Source organism: Leptonychotes weddellii, chromosome 9 (genome assembly GCF_054177405.1).
Source record: "Leptonychotes weddellii isolate Sample4059 chromosome 9, ASM5417740v2, whole genome shotgun sequence".
In the NCBI taxonomy this organism is placed as follows: Eukaryota; Metazoa; Chordata; class Mammalia; order Carnivora; family Phocidae; genus Leptonychotes; species Leptonychotes weddellii.
The window spans coordinates 53466247-53488377 of NC_138377.1; the positions used below are offsets into that span (position 1 = coordinate 53466247).

Below are 22131 nucleotides of genomic sequence, written 5' to 3' on the forward strand. Positions count from 1 at the left end.
GCACATTCTGCATGGAGCACTGGGTGTTATGCACAAACAATGAATCATGGAACACTTCATCTAAAACTAATGATGTAATGTATGGGGATTAACATAAGAATAAAAAAAAAATAAAAATAAAAAAAAAAATAAAAGTAGGGTAGACATATAATGATTTGGGCCAGGTTCACCGAACTTTTCCTTTTACACATAAAAACAGGTATGGAGAAAAGAGAGTGAGCTCACCAAATCCTGAGAATTTTTCACTAACACCACACAGCTTGGAAATAACCTGAGAGACTAATGAATTGTATAGATAGCCCAGAGAAAAGTAAAATCATTCCTGAACAGAAGAAGCCTGTATTACAGAAGAATCTTTACAAAGGAAGGAAGAAGCACCAGAGCAGGCCATTTTGCACTACACCAATGGAACAAGTAAAAGCCCAAAAGTAATATTCCATGGAATCCGGATATACACAAGAACAGGTAGAGTGAGCCCATGGTCCACTGCAAGACACCAAACAATTGGAATTACTAATATAAAGAAAAGGCTTGAGATGATCACAGTGAATGCAGAGAAAAAGAGAGGGATTCAAATAATTATTAAATAGATAATACATAAAGACAAAGGTACCCCAATAATAACTAGAGTCTCTAAAACAGCCTAACAAATAGAATACAAAATTCACAAATCTAAAATTTTCATGAAATAAAACAAGAATCAAATAGTCCTTAGAGAGGCATGCTGTGGGTTCCAACTATGTTATTAAAGAAGAATCAAAACAAATACTATGATTAAGTTCTTCTAAGAACAAAGAATCCTTCAGGCAGAAAAAAAAACAAAAACAAAAACAAGTCACATATAAGTAAGGGAAAAAAACCTGTAACTGGACTTCTTTTTAGCCAAACTCAATGTCAAAAAATAGAGTAACATTTTTATAATGTTTAGAATAAAAAAAAACTTAACTCAATAATTTTATTCATAAGCAATTTGAATATAAGAATAACACAAAGCCAGTTTGAAGCATGCTAAATCTGAGAATAAAGTATTTATTAGCCCTTCCTCAAAAAACTGAAAATGAAATTCAGTTACCCAGGGATTTCCCAAAATAAAGAAATCAGGTATAAAAATGTCATGTATGAAAAAAGTTGCAGATAATGATTATTCAGTCCTTTTAAATATAAAATCAAAATTAAACAAGAGGGGGACATTTTGGCTATAGAATCTAATACAATTTTTACAAAGATTTTATAACTAGAATTAATAAAGAAAAAAAGGAGTTTAAAACTTACTTCATAGCTGAAAGTCAAATGATACTGTTTAACCGAAACACCGCAAATTTCAAAAAACTGAAAAGAATTGATGATTCCAAAACCTGAATGTTTTTCAGCCTCTTTTCTTAAATTTTGAAGGATCTTTGGGGAATTAATACATCTTACTGTATGAAGTAGACTTTGCATGAGGTTCAAAATTTTCTTTAGTTTCACTTCAATTGATTATTACTCCCAAATTCAAAAAACACACAGCACCAGCTATGAACCAGGTACTTTTCAATATTTATTAAATCATTTAGTCCTCGTAACAACTTACACAAAGTAGGTACTATTTACCCATTTTGTAGGCAAAAAACTGAATTCCAGAGACTCTGAGTAATTTGTCCATTCAAATACAGATGTCTGATCTGGATTCTGTGCTGTTAACCTCTACATTATATTGCCTCTCAAATAAAACAATATGTAGAGAATTATTTGATTTTTCTCAAATTAATTCTATGTATACATCCACTCAGCCACCAACCATCAACCATCCATTCTTGTAGATAATAGTATTTAACTATATAAGCAAAGAAAATGTTTGGAATAATGTTTCTCTATTGATAAAGATAGTTATTTGGGAGTAGGCACTGGGGAATTCAGGTAAATTTTTTTTTTTTATTTCTATTATTCAATGAGTTTAACGCCTTATAATGAGTATCAGTTTTCAAAAAAAATGAAGCCATTAATCTAAACAAAAAACAAACCACATTACCTAATCACAACTTGAACACTGTCATGTTAATTATTTAATGACTTTTTGTCTCCCTAATGAACAATGTTTTAATTAGTACTTTACTGTAATCCCCCATGGAGCCTAGCACAATGTCGGGCAGAGCAAACACTCAATAAGTATATTGATGGATCATCATAAAATATTACATTACTACACTGTACCTATCTTACAAGTAGTATATTTCTAGATGCTCTAGAGCCTTTACCTAAATCTGACTCCTTAGACTAGCATCATTTACATTATCAGGGAACTTGAAGAAAAACAGAATCTTCAGCTCCACTCCATACTTATTGAATGAGAATGAGCATTTTAAAAAGATTTCCCAAGTGATCACATTAAAATTGGAGAATTTCTAGAGCATTATTTATCTAAGTGTGGTCCATTATTTACCTATATCAGAATCACCTAGGTTGCTTGTTAAAAATGTAGATTCTCAGGCTCTACCCTATTTCAAGTGTCATTATATTTTATGCTACACCTAATAAAAGTAAAAAGTAGTGATGAATAGGAATGAGCATATTAAGCAGAGAGCAGTGAAAGAACCTACATGGTTTAAATAAATCAAGAAAGTGATACTAAAAGAGGGAAGAAAAGAGGCATCGCAAAGGAAGGTAGAGTAAGTATACCAACAGTAGGCTATGAAGAAGTAAAGAGAGTAATTGTACAGAGAGTGCTGTGTATTCCCCCTCACCCCTCCTTTTTTTGACTGTTATCCCTGACATGCAAACTACTACAGCATGACTGTGGGAATATGAAATTTACTGGTGAACCATATAACAATCAGTAACTTTTCTTAATATGTAACTACCACATAATGCATGCACTTTATAAATGCTCCAGAAGTCACATATAGTTTTAAATGTATACGTACACTTTTAGAGACATTTCCATATGCTCGGCTCGTGCAATTGCTTCATCTCTCTCCTCATTGGCTAACCGCAGTCGAGACATAATAGCTTCATCACGTTCCTTCTGTGCAAAATACACTTCTTCAACCAGAGCTACCAAAATATATAATCCATAATTAATTAGAGAAAATTTAAAAATGCATACTTTTAGCAAAAAGAAAAACAATTTTGTTATTTTACTAAATTAAATTAGTATCAATTAATCCTTGAAAAAACATTTTTAAAAGCTACTACAAAATTGAAATACATTTCATACCCATAAAAACACAAATTAAAAGGTCAAATAATAAATACCGTGAGCTTGTGAAATAAAGGAAACTCTCACATACACTGCAGATAGGTGTATATATTTCTACAGTCATTGAGTAATTTGGCAATATTTATTACAGTTAAAGATTTGCCTATAACCTGGCAAATCTCCTATTTGGTATGCAGCCTAGAGAAATTCTTGCACATGTGCACAAGGAAACATGTATAAAAAAATGCTTACTGCAGCATTATATAACAGCAAAAACTTAGAAATAACCTAAATGTCCAATAACAGGAGCAAGAATTAAAAAATTACTAAACATTCAAAATGGAATACAATACAACATTTAAAATGAATTAGCTGGACACATTTCAAGAATAAAATTATGGCAAAAATTGCAAGGTCCAAGGCAAAACAACTCTACCTATCATTTATGGACAAACACAATTAGTAAAAATATTAAAACAAGCATGGCAATGAAAATCATCAACTTCAGGACAGTAGTTATGTCAGTAGCATAGTGGAAGAAAAGGAAAGAAATGGGATCAAGCAAACGGGCAGAGGTGAGCTCTTTAGCACTGCGCATCTCCAGAGAGCATCGTTTATATACATCGTAATACAAATGGTCTCATCTAGATTTGTGCAGCACTACCTAGAGAGCTTTGATGTTATCTGAAATTGTCATTTCTCAAGCATAATTTCTACCTGAAATTTTATATAACTTTTTTTTGGTAGCCTCATGTTGTATTTTATTTTTTTTTGAAGTTTTTTTATTATGTTATGTTAATCACCATACATTACATCATTAGTTTTTGATGTAGTGTTCCATGATTCATTGTTTGCATATAACACCCAGTGCTCCATTCAGTATGTGCCCTCTTTAATACCCATCACCAAGCTAACCCATCCCCCCACCCCCTCCCCTCTAGAACCCTCGGTTTGTTTCACAGAGTCCATAGTCTCTCATGGTTCGTCTCCCCCTCCGATTTCCCCCCCTTCATTTTTCCCTTCCTACTATCTTCTTCTTTTTTTTAACATATAACGTATTACTTGTTTCAGAGGTACAGGTCTGTGATTCAACAGTCTTACACAATTCTTATATAACTTTTAAAATATCACTGCAATGTTAGACAAAAAGGGGCTCAAATACCTAGATCACTGACCAAATTTTACTTACACTGTCAAACCACAAAATAAACTTAGGAAAGATGTTTGAAATGTTCTTTTAGTTTACAAAACATTGGGTTTTTGCTAACATTTGTCACAGATTAATGCATAGCTAATCAAGAGTTATTCTTGTATTATTTAAATTATAACTGGTTGAAAAGAAAAAAACCCCAAGAGTAAATCATCTATATCTTTTCCATAGTAGAATACAAAATGGAACATGCAACGGCAAAGCTAAAGTCAAAACCATTTTCGGGGCACCTGGGTGGCTCAGTCAGTTAAGCGGCTGTCTTCGGCTCAGGTCATGATCCTGGGGTCCTGGGATCGAGCCCCACGTCCGGCTCCCTGCTCAGCAGAGAGCCTGCTTCTCCCTCTCCTTCTGCCTGCCACTCTGCCTACTTGTGCTCTCTATCTGTCGAATAAATAAATAAAATCTTTAAAAAAAATAAATAAGTAAAGTCAAAACCATTTTCAAGAAAGTGAGCCTAAGGGAAGAGAAATATATTCATTCATTTCTTCACTCATTCATTAATTTATTCTTTCATCAAATATTTATGAAATTCCTGTGGCAGTCACCCATCCAGTTTTAAGTAGTATGACTACCGTGTTCTTAAAAGTCCTTACCTTCCTGGAGATGTATACATTCTATTATAGAGAGACAGACAGCAGAGAGAAAGCAGGGCCAAAATTAAACAGGCAGATAGTTAGACAGATAGAAGTAAAGGTTTTGAAAGAAAATAAGGGTGTGTGAGAGAAAAAAAGAATGATTTGGAACATGGGAAAAGAATAAACTAATTTAGGAAAGGTGGCCAGAAAAGCGCTTTTTAAATAAATGACATTTCAGCACATGTAAATAAAGGAAGAGAAGCCATATATATCTATATATTTGAAAGTAGACTAATAAGCAGAATAAAAAGTAATACAAAGGTCCTGAAAGTGTTAGAGGAACAGCAGTAAGGCCAATGTGTCTGAAGCAGTGATAAAGGGTGAGAGCTCTGGGAGATCACAATGGGCCTTGTGATCCATAGCAAGGATTTTAGGTATCATCTAACTATAATGGTAGCCTATAATGGTAGCCAATGGGAGTGTCCTGAGCAAGGAAAAGACAGCATCACATTTATATGGTGGAAGTCTGAAAAGGAATTCTGGTTTCTGAGTGAGAAATAGTCTGGAGGTGGGCATGCATAGAAGCAGAGACTAGTCAGGAGACTAGAGGAGTAATCTAAGCAAGAATTCACTTCAATAACCCATATAAATGGCCCATTCCTTGAAAGTAAAGCTACGCAGAAGTAAATATACATATATATGCCATCCTAGAGTTTAGATATTACATTAAAAGACTTCTAGAATAGAAACAATTTGATCAAATCTGTGCTTTAGAAGGAAACACCCACAAGTTGGCATATAGAGTGTATGTGGAAGATGCAGGGGTCAGCAGAAAGTTGCAGGTTGGATTGTGTGTGCCCCTTGACCCAATCGTAGATTACTGTAACAGTTCAGGTAAGAAATAATGAAATCCTGAACCAAAGTAAGGGCAATAAAATTAAAAAGAAAAAGAAAATGGATTCAATTCATAACAAAAAGGGTAAAATAAGAGAACCCAAGAGCTAAGCATGTACTGAATAAATTTTAGAGAAGAGAAAAATAGGACAGGTGACCTCACTAAGCATCTCTCAATATATCAGCAGTATGATTTTCTTAAAACCTTAGGATAAACAGGTTACTCTTCTTGCTGCTGCTACATAGATTTCAAGGCAAAAAAAAAAAAAACGGTCTCAGCCTGGCATTCAAGGAAAACTAGAGTCCAGTTCTAGGTTACCTTCCCAGCATCACCTATCACCATGTTCCCTCCAGGACAATGTTACATAAAATACAGGTTGCAAAACACGGTTTTTAACAGTTATGTATCACTTTAATGTATATTACAAAAATGTAACGGGTATATTAGGCCTATAATGTCTCCTAGTGTCATTTAATTTAATGTCTAATTAAATTTTAAATTTCTCTAAGTTACCAAAACACATTGTTGAGCCAGATGCCCCTACGAACGTAACTTTCTATTACTTCATTTATCTAAAGTTCAAAAACACAAAAGAATGACCTAGTTATTAAACTTAGGATAATGATTACCTTTTGGAAGGAGTACTGAAAGGGAGGATGAGGGACATTTCTGGGATAATTGGTGATATTTGGTTTCTTGATCTGGGTGCTGGTTACATAGTTTGTTCACACTTTCTGAGATTCATAAAACTGCACAGTTATTGGTGTACTTCTATGTTTAGATGTTAAAACTAAATAAGAAACACTACATTAAAAAATACATTTATCTAGTTAAAAAGTTGAGCTGATTTAAAGAAAAATATTAAGAGTAGAGAAAAGTTAGTATGTATGATAAAATTTCTGAAGGTACATGTTAAGATTAAATTTTAAGCAACAGAGACTTGTCCTTCTGGTCGAGATGGAGTAACAGGATTTGGATTTGTCCTTCCACTTAAATCAATTTTTTAAAAGATTTTATTTATTTATTTGACAGAGAGAGAGAGAAAGTGTGCACATGCACTCGGGGGTAGGGGCAGAGAGAGAGAGAAAGGCAGACTCCCTGCTGAGCAGGGAGCCCAATGCAGGGGCTTGATCCCAGAACTCTGGGATCATGACCTGAGCCAAACAAAGGCAGACGCTGCTTAACTGACTGAGCTACCCAGGTGCCCCAAAACAATTTTTAAAAATGGACAAAATATTTAGGATGACAGCTTTCAAGACTGTAAGGAAACAAACAACAGTGACCTGAGGAAACAAACAAATGAGTTGAGCCCTATGATTAGCCCAGCTTAATACACAGAATTCCAGAATATGGCACAGGAAGGGAAGAATCAAGGAGGAACCCAGCTGATTCCACAATTTGGGAGGGCAGAGATATAATCTGGAGAAACCAAAGCAGCCGGAATTCACAAGAGAGACTATAAGAGAAAAAACAGCTGCAAAGAAAGAAAATTTTGGAGTTGTACACAGGGTCTTCCTCAAAATGTCAGTTGAATACTGAGTGTACCTGTGAGTAAACTACTCCATACAGGGGAAAGAACCACCTGAAAGGATTAGAGGCAACAGTGCCCTGGGCTCCAGAAAACCAAAAATAATGCATGTTGTTCCCACCAGCCAGATCAGAAAACCTCAAGATTCATAAGGTACTGCATAGAGTACTCAGAAGAGTCTTGCCTCAGCAGTGGGGATTAATCAACCCTAAACACTGCTCTGGTAACATCTAGCGTATCTTTAAAACATGACCCAAAAGGAGAGACCCGTTTCCAAAAAACATAAGTACATCTGATTAGAAAGTTCAAAAATATTTTATAAGAATACAAAATAGCTTCCAAAATGGTAAAATTCATCATGGCATCCAATTGACAGGCATGCAAACAAGCACCAAAATTAGGACCCATAATGACAAAAAATTAATCAACTGAAACGGACTAATATTTTTGTCAACCAACTAATACATAACCCTGTTTTATGTGTGTTTCTGTTTAAAGACACTTGTTTAACATATACTTTGATTTAATAACATTGAATCCATGGCCGAAGGCACTGTAACTCATGCCTGAACAAAACTTACCTAATACACATATTTTCTCCGTAACTCACAACATAGCCTTCTGGTACTCAGGGAACACTAGATTGTATTTCAGCACTACACTTGGGGGCTGTTTGAAACAGTGAAATCACTAATAAAAGGCACAAAAATGAAGTAAATCTAACGCTAAATAAGCTACAACTAGAACACTTATTTATAGTATAAGAGTTGAAACAAGAAGGTGGTGTGGCCTTGAATGTGATTAATTTTTCTCTTCTTAGTTTGTTATTTTAGTAATTTTTATTAATTTAAAAAAATTTTTTATTTATTTTTTTGACAGAGAGAGACACAGTGAGAGAGGGAACACAAGCAGGGGGAGCGGGAGAGGGAGAAGCAGGCTCTCCGTGGAGCAGGGAGCCTGATGTAGGACTCGACCCCAGGACCCAGGGACCATGACCTGAGCTGAAGGCAGACGCTTAACGACTAAACCACCCAGGCGCTCAATAATTTTTATTAATTTTTTAAAGGTAAAATAACCTTTCATTCCACAAGATGAATACAAAACCTAAAACTATAAATGTTCTGGGAGAAAACCTTCGTGAATTTAGGTAGGTGAAGCTTTCTTAACTATAGTACCGAAGTATATAACCCATTTTTAAAAATTGATAAATTGGGCTTCAATTTAACTCAATTAAAAATCTCCACTCTTCAAAAGACACGGATAGAAAATTAAAAGAGAAGCCACAGATAGAAAAAGATAATTGCAAAGCATATATCTGATAAAAGACTTGCATCCTGAAAATAATTTTTAAAACTCTCAAACCTCAAAAATAAGAAAACAAAAAAACCCAATTAAAAATGGGCAAAAGCTGGGGCACCTGGGTGGCTCAGTCATTAAGCGTCTGCCTTCGGCTCAGGTCATGGTCCCAGGGTCCTGGGATGGAGCCCCACATCGGGCTCCCTGCTCGGCGGGAAGCCTGCTTCTCCCTCTCCCACTCCCCCTGCTTGTGTTCCCTCTGTCTCTGAGTCTCTCTCTGTCAAATAAATAAATAAAATCTTTAAAAAAAAAATGGGCAAAAGCCTTAGACACTTTATCAAAGCAGACATACTGATGATAAAGAAGCACAAGGAAAGGTGCTCAACATCTTTAGTCATTAGAGAAATGCAAATTAAAACTACAAGATAACCATCACATACCTATCACAAAGGTTAGAATGAAAGCATGATTAAAGATGCTGGGAAGAAGGGAGAGCCACTGGAACCCTCATTCACTGCCTATGGGAATGCAGGATAGTGCAATCACAGTTGGTCAGTTTCTTAAAAAGTTAAACATACACCTACCGTAAGACTCAGCTATTTCACTCACAGGTATTGATCCCAGACAAATTAAAGCATATGTCCATACAAAGACTTACACAGAGATATTCATAGCATCTTTGTTTATAATAGCCCCAAACTAGAAACAAAAATTTCAATCAACAAACGAATGGATAAACAAACTCCATGACAAACTGTGCTAAACAACTGGATATCCACTTGCATAAAATCAAATGCTTTTAATCAACAGTTAGATAAGGTTAAGAAATTCTTGTTATGAACACAGCTTTTGGAAGAACCAGTACTTTCCAGCACAACTTTCATAGGTGTTTTGTTTTTTTTAAGGTAGTATCATTGGTGCTATTGGCTTTCTGTAGCTATACTATTCTGCCGCCATGTATCAATTCATTGTGCCATTTTGAAGGAAACTTCTGCCCATAAATGTAGTACACAATAATGAGTTGTTTTTTTTTAAAGATTTTTTTATTTATCTGAGAGAGAGAATGGGAGACAGAGAGCATGAGAGGGGGGAGGGTCAGAGGGAGAAGCAGGCTCCCCGCCGAGCAGGGAGCCCGATGCGGGACTCGATCCCGGGACTCCAGGATCATGACCTGAGCCGAAGGCAGTCGCCCAACCAACTGAGCCACCCAGGCGCCCCTTTTTCTTTTTTTAAGATTTTATTTATTTGACAGAGAGAGAGCACAAGTGGTGGAGAGGTCAGAAGGAAAGGGAGAAGCAGACTCCCCGCCGAGCAGGGAGCCCGATGCGGGACTCGATCCCGGGACTCCAGGATCATGACCTGAGCCGAATGCAGTCGCTTAACCAACTGAGCCACCCAGGCGCCCCCACAATAATGAGTTTTAATTCCCCCTGATAATTGTATGCAATTTCCTTCCAGGAAGGATACTCATAACAGCTTAGAGAAAGCGACATAGTGTATTAGGAAGAATATGGGCTTTGATTCAGATCCGAAGTGTCAACATACTAAAGTTACTACTTTACTAAACCTGTTTTTCCATATTTTTAAATTATTTTAGTCTCAGTTCAGGTGCATAAAATGTATATGATACCACCATTTACGGCTGTTAGGGAAAAATTAACTGAGATAATATATGAAAGGTCTTGGCCAAATAAGTAGATTCTCAACAAACATTGGTTCCACGGCACCACCACCATCTCCACTCTCAATCCACAGATGCCCAACGTGGCTTCATTTCTAGACATATTAAAAAGATGATTTTGATTAATTTGGATCATTTATATACATGTATGTATACCTAATACACACACACACATATACATATATACATATGTGTATATATTTTGTTGGCATTCAAAAATTATACATGGGAATTGAAAGAAAAATTATTTAGAACCCATTCTATATCGTATACTGTACACCATAATGACATAATAATTTGTAGCAAATATCACAATATTCTAAGATATTTTAAAAATTTTATATTATAAAACACTTCTGCTTCACTTCTACTCCTATGTTTGTTGCAGCATTATTTACAAAAGCCAAGATGTGGAAGGAGCCCACGTGTCCACTGATAGATGAATGGATAAGGAAGATGTGGTATATATACACAATGGACTGTTTTTCAGCCATAAAAAAGAATGAAATCTTGCCATTTGCGACAACATGGATGGACCTAGAGGGTACTATTATGCTGAGTGAAACACATCAGACAGAGAAAAACAAATACCATATGATTTCACTTGTACATAGAATCTAAAGACAAAACAAAATTAGAAAAAAATAAACAAAAAACAGAAATGGTCCCATTAATATAGAGAATAAACCAGTGGGTGCCAAAGGGGGAGGAAATGGGGGAATGGGCAAAATGTGTGAAGGAGAGTGGGAGATACAGACTTCCAACTATGGAATGGAAAAGTCATTAAGGATGAAAGGTATGGCATAGAGAACGTAGTCAATGGTATTTAATAGTGTTGTATGGTGACAGATGGTAGCTCTACTTGTGGTGAGCAAAGCATAACATGTAGAGTTGTTGAATCACTATGCTGTCTTGAAACTAATGTAACAGGTATCAACTATATAGCAATGAAAAAAAATTTAAACACTTCTAAAAAAAACAAAACATCAACCCACTTCTAATTTGTAGGTCAGATAGGATGGACAAAATGATGCTGCACAGTGATCTAAGTACAGATAAACATGTGTGTCATGTCCTGAAATATTCTGACATATCAAAAGATTAAAATACTAATTACTAAACTTTAAATGCCAACAGGCTTCCTATCACTTCTGTAAAGTGTGATGAGATGTTTATAAAGTGACTTTTAATGTAAGCTGTGTTCTACTTTATATACAATAACACTTTAATGAAAGAGGTAAGACTAGCAATGTTAAGGGCTTTAAGAGTTAAGTATGGATATCTCTATACTTAAACACTTTACACCAAGGGCTTATTTAGTCCTGTGTTAATCAAGAGAAAACATTTTTTTCCCCTCTATAATGCTATCAACTCTAAAGAGGTAAATAATGTGTATATTTAAAGGAGATTGCCTTCTGAGTATTCTAAGGTTAGGTTTTAAAGTAACATAAAACACACACACATAAAATCTGATTACACATTTTATAAATGCTAAGAAGTATTTCCAAAATTAATTTTTAAACATCTATTAAGTTACATGTGAAATTTGATTATGAAAAACCTGATTCTTTCTAGAATTCAGTACTTTCAAAGGATCAATATGCAACCCTCAAACATTTTTAGTAAAGAAAACTTAATTGTAAACACTGAGCTTTTCCAAGGTAGATGACTATTACAAAGTTCAGTAGAAAATCAATATAGCATTTTAGTTGGAATTTGCTCATTAAACACCCACAGCTCTAATGCAAATTATGATGGAATGAATAAAGCAAATACGCATGCTTCTTTCTTTTTATTAAATGTAAAATCTACTGTTAATTGCATCTCGTATGTCATACAAACTTTTCTCCTTAACTATTAAATAGAAGCTTTAACAAAAGTCATTAGAGATTCTCTTTCTTTGACTTGAATAAATTTCAATATTTGTTCAGTAAAGGTTCACAGCAGTTAAATTACATTAACAAATATTATTAGCTACTATGTAAGCCAACCAAGTAAAATACTTATATTGTAGGTAAAACAAATCATTGGGTGTTTACAATAATATTTGGATATCTCCATTTTTAAACATGGTTATCAAATATCCTATAATTCCTAGGCAAATTCGAGGAAGATTCTGAGAGGATCACCCCCCCCCCCCGCAACACCAAATACTCAAATTTGTTTAGTAAGCTAATTGTTTTCTAATATGGGCAAAAGTAAATATGAAGAAGCTGAACCATACTAAGTATGAGTTTATTGAGTCAAGACAGAGTACATATTTTCTTAGTAGAACCCAAGTCTATTGACAATCCCATATTCTACACTTCTCATACTACTTTTAAAATACAATAGAAGTGAGGTAGTGTATTGGAAAACATTCTAGTTTAAACACTGGATCATGATTCTCTAAATAACATAATTTGGAGGATAGACATTTACCAAGAAAAAGAATCCATTTGTTAACACCCTCAAGGTAGTTATAGAAATAGAAAAGGCTGAACTAAAGCAAAGGAAAAAGATATCATCAAGATTTGAAACATATAAAATAATCACTGATTACAATTCATGTTCCAAAATTCTAAGTAACAAATATAGATAACAGTTTTATGAAAGACAGGTCTTTTTTTATATTTGAAAGAATTTCAGATTTTCTGGGTATCTACTGCTTTACCTGTTAAATGGATTCCTTGCAAATATGCTAGTGTTTTATGAAACCACCATATATTCCAGAACCATAAACATTACACTACCTCTTTTAATTTCCTTAGAAATTATAATTTCTCTCTTTGAATAAATCAGTTATTGGAAATTTAAACATAGATGGTAAATGTCCTACACCAATAGAAAATTAACCAACCTACTCCAAGTAGTTTGATGCCTCTATTTTTCCTTTTACAGACCAGACTATTTTTTCTAAAGCTGTATTTGAATGTTCAACATTTTATGTGATTATTTTGTAAATAACCTTTTCTGATTAAAATAATACAGGCTCATTGTAAAAATATAGAGACAGAAATATTTTACATAATCTTGTAACTTTCTGTGTATACTTAAACACAATATATTCCTATATTCTTCAGTATTCTTCAAAAATATGAAATACTACGGGCGCCTGGGTGGCTCAGTTGGTTAAGCGACTGCCTTTGGCTCAGGTCATGATCCTGGAGTCCCGGGATCGAGTCCCGCATCGGGCTCCCTGCTCGGCAGGGAGTCTGCTTCTCCCCCTCACCCTCCTCCCTCTCATGCTCTCTGTCTCTCATTCTCTCTGTCTCAAATAAATGAATAAAATCTTAAAAAAAAAAAAATATGAAATACTACATGGGATTTTATCATTTGGACATGCCATATTTGAAGGAACTAAGATATTCCTAGTATTAGATTTTACACTGTTCTCATTTATTCACTATATAAATAATACTGTAATGAACATCTTTGTATGCAAATCTCTATGTATATACATAGCTAATTACTGAGGCAAATTCCTAGAAGTATGGTTACTGCATTAAGTATCAGCTTCTTAAGCTCTTAATACACACTTTCAAATTTTCCTCTGTAAAGCTGCTGGTACATATATACTTATCAACAGTATGGAAACTGTAAAAAATTAATTAGAAAAATACACAAATAGTAAGTTTTAGTAGCAAAACTATAAAATAAGAACTTTTTTTTTGCAAAACCCTGAATTATTATATACATGTACTTAGTACAGAAAACTCAGAGTATGTAAGAATATTTTCTAAGAATATCCTATTTACATTCAAACATTTAATATCTGATATTAGAGCTAAAAATGTTATTGTGAGAGATAAGCTTATCCCAGAAGTATTAAAACCAATATCAATTATTTTATGCACTTTTGAAATACAATTTTTAGAGGTACTCAACTTACTTTCTGCATAAAATATCTACTTTAAATTTTAATTAAATATCAATATGAAAATTCTATAAAATATAACTGCTATCTAAAATTTTTCCAAGATCATTTCTTCTTCAGAATTAACTAAACATATGGAAAAAGTCTTAAGAATCATTTTCTGAAAATTTTTCTGTTATTCTAATTAGATGATATGCTCTCAACTGCTTGACACCAGGGTAAATTTCATAGTATACCAGACCTAATTAAATATTTCAATTGTTGGTTATTTTTATGCATAATGCTTTCTTTGTTTACTCAATGTTTGTTTTTTCCAAAAAAATTACAAACTTTCCTAGGGAAAGAGCTTACAAAATTGGCCATACTCTACCCTCAAGCATTATTTCACGTGGCACTCATCATAATTAATCCTGATTTACACCCACAGGATTCTGCAGCCAAAGATGATAATATAATCAATATTCCACCCCATCAGAATTTCTAACTGCTATATTTCACAGAATTGGGCTTTTTGTTTTTATCTGAAACAACTGGTCATATTCTTGAAATCCTTTTTCCTTCCAAATTAAAAGATGATGTGGATATGAAAAAATCCATATAGGGATACCTGGGTGGCTCAGATGGGTAAGCATCTGCCTTCAGCTCAGGTCCTGGGATCAAGCCCCATGTTGGGCTCCCAGCTTAGCGGGGAGTCTCCTTCTCCATTTCCCTCTGCCTCTCCCCCTGCTTGTGCTCTCTCTGTCTCTGTCTCTCTCTCTCTCAAATGAATAAATAAAATCTTAAAAAAAAAAAAGAAAAAATCTATCTATCTCTCTATCTCTCTATCTATCTATCTATCTATCTATCTATCTATATGTATTTCTCCATTATAATACTGTGAATACATTTCAGTGTTAGATTACAGGCTATCATATTTTAGTAATGCCCATTATATACACAGAAAAATAGTATTCTAACATATTATTTTTTAAAAGTAAGTATTACATTATCTTCCTCTGATATATAAAACTCACTCTTGTTCTTTTTTTTTTTTTTTTTAAGATTTTTTATTTATTTGACAGAGAGAGACACAGCGAGAGAGGGAACACAAGCAGGGGGAGTGGGAGAGGAAGAAGCAGGCTTCTCGGGGCTCGATCCCAGGACTGGGGATCATGACCTGAGCCGAAGGCAGACGCTTAACGACTGAGCCACCCAGGCGTCCCTCACTCTTGTTCTTAATCATTAGATGGTCAATATCATCTGAGATATGGTATACAGTAATAAATACTTTTTTTGAAAAGAGAACAATGTAAATGTGTTCTATGACACAACTTTTATTTTTCAATGTTAATTGGTTGTAGTCTCTTAATGTATTTGCTATAATGGTTATATATCTATACTTTTAACATTTATATGTTAACCTAGAAAAACTTAAGTTGAAAGTTTCACGGATTCTATGTTCTGATGCTTTGGGCAATTACAATTAAACTCCTCTCCTTCCTACCAAAAACAAATGAACATTCTCTGTAATAAGAAGAGCTTGACAATATTTTTTTTAATTTATAAAATATCAGTCTAAATTTGGGCGCAGAGAAAAGAATCTATGTTTAAAGAGCTAAGCTGTAAAAAGCAGATTAAATGCTTGCAGAATCAGTACAGCAAGATAAGCAAATTATGTAGCCACTGAATTATATGTAAAATGTAACTAAGATAGATAGATGGATGGAGAGAGAGAGAGAGAGATTTATAAACACAAGACTTAGGAACTAAGGAGTTCTTTGGCTAAAACCCAATATTGGCCTTATTTCAGTTTAATTGGAAGAGGATCTCAAATTCATCTTCTCCATGAGATATCAGGAACCTGGATTTCTCTTTGTACCAAAGGTTAATAAGAAATGTGTCTGCAAAAGTCAAACAGCATTAAATACCAAAAACTGATTATTATTCTACAGGAGTTGTTCTGTCATTCATAATCTCTCCATGCTCCAACCTTCCACAGCTAATCTTTAATGGATGACATGCAAGAAAGAAAAATAACTAACATATAAAGCAGAGATTCTAAAGTGAACATTTAAGAAATAGAAAAAATAAGGCTTTTAAAGAAATATATTTTAAATATAACAAAATAACATAAAAAACTAAATATTCTTATGTATAAAATTTAAACATAATGCCCACTGAGCTTATTTAGGAAAACTGAAAAGGTTTAATTGAACAAGTTATTTTTAAACTTATAACTACATTACTGACCTAAGAGTAAATTAATGGTTGCAACAGGCCATACAATACTGTCACTGTCAAACTCAAAACAAATTTTGAAGTGTTTGTGGTTTAAACATTTTATTTAGATGAAAAGAAGTAGTAAAAAGTAGAGAGTCAATGTTTCTGCTGTGCTTCTCTAAAATATCCCCTAGTATTTAAAGGTCATATATGTCAATGATTTTCAAATAATCTTATCTACGTGTACAATTTAGTGAGTTAAAACACAGTAAAAAGTCCTAAGTAGCTCCAATGAGATTTTCCAGTGTTAACACATAGGGAATGACCTGGTCATTTCAGCTTTTGCTAAGTAAGTAAGACCTACTTACTATATATTTTTCCTTTATTTTCTTTTTTGTAAAGATTAAAAAAATAATTTTCATATTTTCAAACTTTTTAAGTAAGGTTAAATCTTAAAATCAAGGGAAACTGAAAACTGTGGAGATAAATGAAATAAAAATACTTGATAAATTATTTTTAAAAAAGAAATACGTATCAATCCTTTGAGAAACAAAACCATATATAAATAGTTATGGGATAGTTACTTAGTATTAGGTACACTTTGAGTATATCTCAAGGAGTCTTGAGAAAGCAAGATGATGACACCATCATCTTGAGTGCCTTCTATGGGTTAAGCATTTCATAAACAGCATCTCACTTAAATGTCACAGCAACCTATAAGTTTTAACCAAAGCTTAGTCAGGCTGTCACTTACACATGATAAGTGGTAAAAAGATTAGAACAAAGGTCTGAATCCAAAGTCTGAACATTTAATCACTACCTATTTCAACAGTGTATTATGAGTGAAAAGTGATTGCAGTCAAAAAGAAATGTCTGAAATCCCAAATCTATCTTATTTGCTGGCGTATACCCAGTGCCTAACACAATGCCTGGTACATAATGACCCTTCAATAAATATTTCTTGTTTGATTTTTAAAGAAATTAGCTTAGTTCCTAAAAAGTGCCTAATAAAAATAGTAATGATGGTGATGTCAAAAAAGGGGAGGATAAAAGGGTCAACCATTTGAGATTTTATCACAATAGAGGAAAAAACTGAGTTTCAAACTCTCATGAGATCACATCAGAGTGACAGTATTCACATTATGTAGAAGCCAACAAGGAAGTAAAGGAAAGAGGATAACACTATTTTAACAGTTTACATGAAGGTTTATTATCGGTATACATTAGATTAAAGCCCAAAGCTTTTGTATCCCATTTCTTTTATTTTGGATTCGCATTTAAGTAAAATGCATTTTTAATTAAAAGCCAGACAGAACAAAAATCTTTCCATGACTTCAGATATTATCAAAGATTTAAGAATTTTATAAAGATAGAAATAATCAATATTACTATTAGCTACAACTTACTGAGTACCAGTTATATATTAGGTGCTTTTATATATTATCTATAATCCTTAAAATTATCTGGTAAATTAGTTAATATTCACATCTTACATGGGAGAAAGTAAACCTGAAGAAGCTAATAAGTAACCTGCCCAAAGGCACACAGCTGGTATTAAGTATCAAAGCTGTGATTTGAACCTCGGTCAATCTGATTCCAAGGCTTCTGGTTTTCCCATTATTTCAATGTGCCTCACAGAGAACTTATGTGGTTTTGACTACACCAGATTATTTTTGTTTTTTTTTAAGATTTCATTTATTTGTCAAAGAGAGAGAGAGAGCACAAGCAGGGGGAGCGGCAGGCAGAGGGAGAAGCAGGCTCCCCGCCGAGCAGGGAGCCTGATGCAGGACTCGATCCCAGGACCCTGGGATCATGACCTGAGCCAAAGGCAGACGCTTAACTGACTAAGCCACCCAGGCCTCCCGACTACACCAGATTCTTATTCTTATATTCAATCAGGTGGGAAGAAATATATACATAAGTTACGTAATACACATAAAGACAAAACAAATCAGAAAATCTGAAAGACAACAAAAATGGCGTAGGTAAAATGACAAGATTAGATCATAGCCATCATATAAATTTCATAAAACTTTGGTTTATGTGGTCTTTATATATCAAACCTATCACAGGAATCATCCTAAGATTAGAAAGCAAGCAACTTTTTTTTTTTTTTTAAAGATTTTTATTTATTTATTTATGAGAGACAGAGAGAGAGGCAGAGGGAGAAGCAGGCTCCCAAGGAGCAGGGAGCCCGATGCGGGACTCGATCCCAGGACGCTGGGATCATGACCTGAGCCGAAGGCAGACGCTTAACCATCTGAGCCACCCAGGCACCCAAAAGCAAGCAACTTTTTAAAAAAATCACATCTTTAGTGATTAGCAATACTAATCTCTAATCATAGTAGTACTAATACTAAATCTAATCCATACTCATTGCAGAAAACTTGAAAGTGCAGAAAACTTAATTGAAACATTAATACATCTATTAATAACTACCCAAATTTGCCTTTTGTTTCATATAATGTACATGTATAAATATATTTAACAATATGATACTTAAATACAGTTTTCCCCTACTTTTCACTTAATGTTGTTGTGAAGATCTTCTCATATCACCAAATATTATTCAGAAATGGTTTTTAGTTATTGCATGATGTCAGACAGCATAAACGTATCTTAATTTATTTAACCATTCTGTTAGTGTTTAATTGATTTTAATTTTCTGGCTATCCTAACAAATACTGATATGAATATTCTTTTTTTTTTTTTTTTAAAGATTTTATTTATTTATTTGAGAGAGAGAGAGCACATGAGAGGGGGGAGGGTCAGAGGGAGAAGCAGGCTCCCTGTCGAGCAGGGAGCCCGATGCGGGACTCGATCCCGGGACTCCAGGATCATGACCTGAGCCGGAGGCAGTCGCTTAACCAACTGAGCCACCCAGGCGCCCCTGATATTAATATTCTTACATATAAATCTTTGTATCATATATTGCAAGGAAATGGCTCCTATTTCCTTTGAGGACCTCGTATTTTAATTAACATTTTATTTGAAAAATCTATAAACATACATTTTTGTATCTTATTTGCAATTTCCAATGGTTAGAGATTTTTTGCATGTATTTCTTCTAATGGTGGGATATCTTGATATTTTTAAACATTTATTTTCCGCTTAAGTACATCATAATACATAAATGTGTGTACATATTTATAATATACTTAACCAAGTACACTTTTTATTTTGAATATGAAAATAAGCAATGAAAGAAACAAACATCAATATTTATGTGGATTTTTTTTTGTTCTCATTTTATGGATTATTATCCTTCCATATGATACTAAAGAAAATATTTTTCACATGTAATCATATTCCTATAATGTTCCTCTTTCTATTAAGGTACTGACATAGTTGTTTTTGTTACTATGTTTTGCTTTTTGACTACACTTACTACCAGTTGGGTAGAAAATAAGCTATTTAAGACTATATGTGTGAGAAAATATGAAAAAATGATGAGTCTATCAAGAATCACTTAATGAATTTCTTATAGTTGCAAACCAATGGATTTCTTAAGCAATTCAGTTTTTTAAAAAAATTTTGACATATTACGATGATGATTCTAATGTCACAAGTAAAATATCTTTAATCTTTTTTAGTAGGACTGAAACATTAAAAAGATACACATTGAAAATTTATACTTTAAATAACTTTAGAGGATTTTCATTTTTGTCATTTTTGTAACTAAATGGTTGGATGTATCTCTTTTAACTCGATTGCTTTGTTCCAGAGAAACTATATAGCACTGCTATTTTTATCAATTTAGGAGGCTACCAAAAAATACTAAACATTTTTCAAACATTTACTAAAATAATATTGTATCATTAATAAGAAATATCTGATTAACAATAATCATAAGGCAATCAAATTCTTTCCAATTTATGCATGCATGATTCATACTATTTATTCAAAGGGAAGTCTTAAATATATACAAATAAGTAAATATTTGAAGTAGATGATTAGCTATATCATACAAAAGTTTTAAGAGTAGATAATACTGCTTAATGACTTTTCCCCTCCAAGACATAAATCATCTATGCAGACATATCAATTCATGCTTTTCATCAGTGAAATGTCCTAAATGGCCTAAATTTTGCCAAATTACTCCTGTAAGGCACATGCAGTCATATTATGATGCAAACTCCTTCAAACAAATGTACTTCTTTTAATACCTTCCTAGCAATTAGTATATACATATTTGATTATAAAAAACCAAGACACTTCCAAATTGTTCCAAATTTATATCTGAATTATTCATTTTAAATATACTGTTAATTTTCCTTAAAATATATTAGCCTCATATTTCTCCACTAAATAAGAAACAAAAAATTCATGGTAGTTTAACATTAACAGAAAAGCAACAATTTGTTATTTTAGCTGGAGTATTTATTTATGGTAATTTTGGTTTTATTTTCATAGTGATGTTTAGTTCTATTTCGCATAGACAGGCTATACCAGTGAATGTGTCCGACCCAAAATACCAGAATTCTTCCACATATGCAACCAGCCTAATGTAGCTCATAAAATATGATTATAACTTCAAACTAATCACAAAATACAATTTTTTCTTAAAATCATTCCAACTGATACAAAAACGTTAGAATAAGTAACCTTTAAAATGCCTCTGCATGTTAATTTCTATTATACTACGAGATTTCTATCCTTAACATAAAACAGTGTGAGGAAGAGAGTCACAGACTATTGAGAATCATCTGATCTTATCTGTAACATATCACAGATACATTAAAAAAATTTCTCCATGCAAAGACCTGTGAGTAAAGATAGACTCCAAAACATATTTAAGGCAGTCATTTATAATCTTAAACTCTGGCAACCTTTCATTTTAATCTTCCCAGTGAAAATATTATCTCCATCATCATCCACATCATCAGATGAAAATTTATTAATTGCACAAAACAGATTTTTTAATCAAATGTAGGTTTCCACTGGCAATGAATATATGACTATCTTCACACAGAAGAGAAGTATTTCCTCTCAACCAGCTAAAACAATAAGTGGTATTTGAACTGCTGGTTGAAAGGTAGAGGCACTGGTAATCATTATTTCCCCTTGTTTGTTCAGGCCCTTCCAAGAAAACAAACAACCTTTTTGTGATTGGATTGACATGGTGTTAACAATGCATTTAATGCCCAAATCAGTATGAATACAGGTAAAGCTCTCACTAATACCAGTACCAGGATGTTAAAGCCACCTATTTTCTATGAAGCCAAAAAAAAAAAAAGAGAGAGCCTCCCCTCCTTTGGCAAATAAGCTAGTATGCTAGTATTCACCAAGCCACATCATATAATAACCTTGTGTATGATTCTTAAGACCATATGTTAATACTCATTTACTATACCTGCTGTCTTTTCAGCAATGTGAGCTTCTGTTGCTTTCTCCTGGAGTTCCAGCTTAAGCTTTAGTTTTCTCTGTTCCTTATCTTCTTTATACAATTTTTCTTGAAGCTAAAACACATTGAAAAAACACAGATTCTTATTTGAAATATTTCTTGCAGAAATATACTTAATCCCAAAGTAGAAATTATTTTTTCTAAGCCCTTCTATATTACATTTAACTGCCTAAATACGTTAACGCCAGGGGGTACCCCATAATATTTAAAATTTTAAGATATTTCATAAAGTAATAATTACCTATAATGATATAGAAATTATAAAAACATTCTGGAGTGGGGGGTGGGGTGGGAGGGATGGGGTGACTGGGT

General features: G+C 33.5%; 1 protein-coding gene across 1 annotated transcript in view; it reads right to left on the reverse strand.

Annotated features, from left to right (window-relative positions):
* The window catches only part of MIPOL1 (mirror-image polydactyly 1), a 235613-nt gene extending 213594 nt beyond the window's left edge, over nt 1–22019 (reverse strand). Inside the window, exons 1-3 of the mRNA XM_081829767.1 lie at nt 22005–22019; nt 21769–21874; nt 2901–3030 (exon numbers count right to left, since the gene is read on the reverse strand). Of these exons, the coding sequence (XP_081685893.1) occupies nt 2901–3030; nt 21769–21874; nt 22005–22019 (251 nt within the window). The remainder of the gene's footprint in view (nt 1–2900; nt 3031–21768; nt 21875–22004) is intronic.
* Nucleotides 22020–22131: the final 112 nt, after the last annotated feature.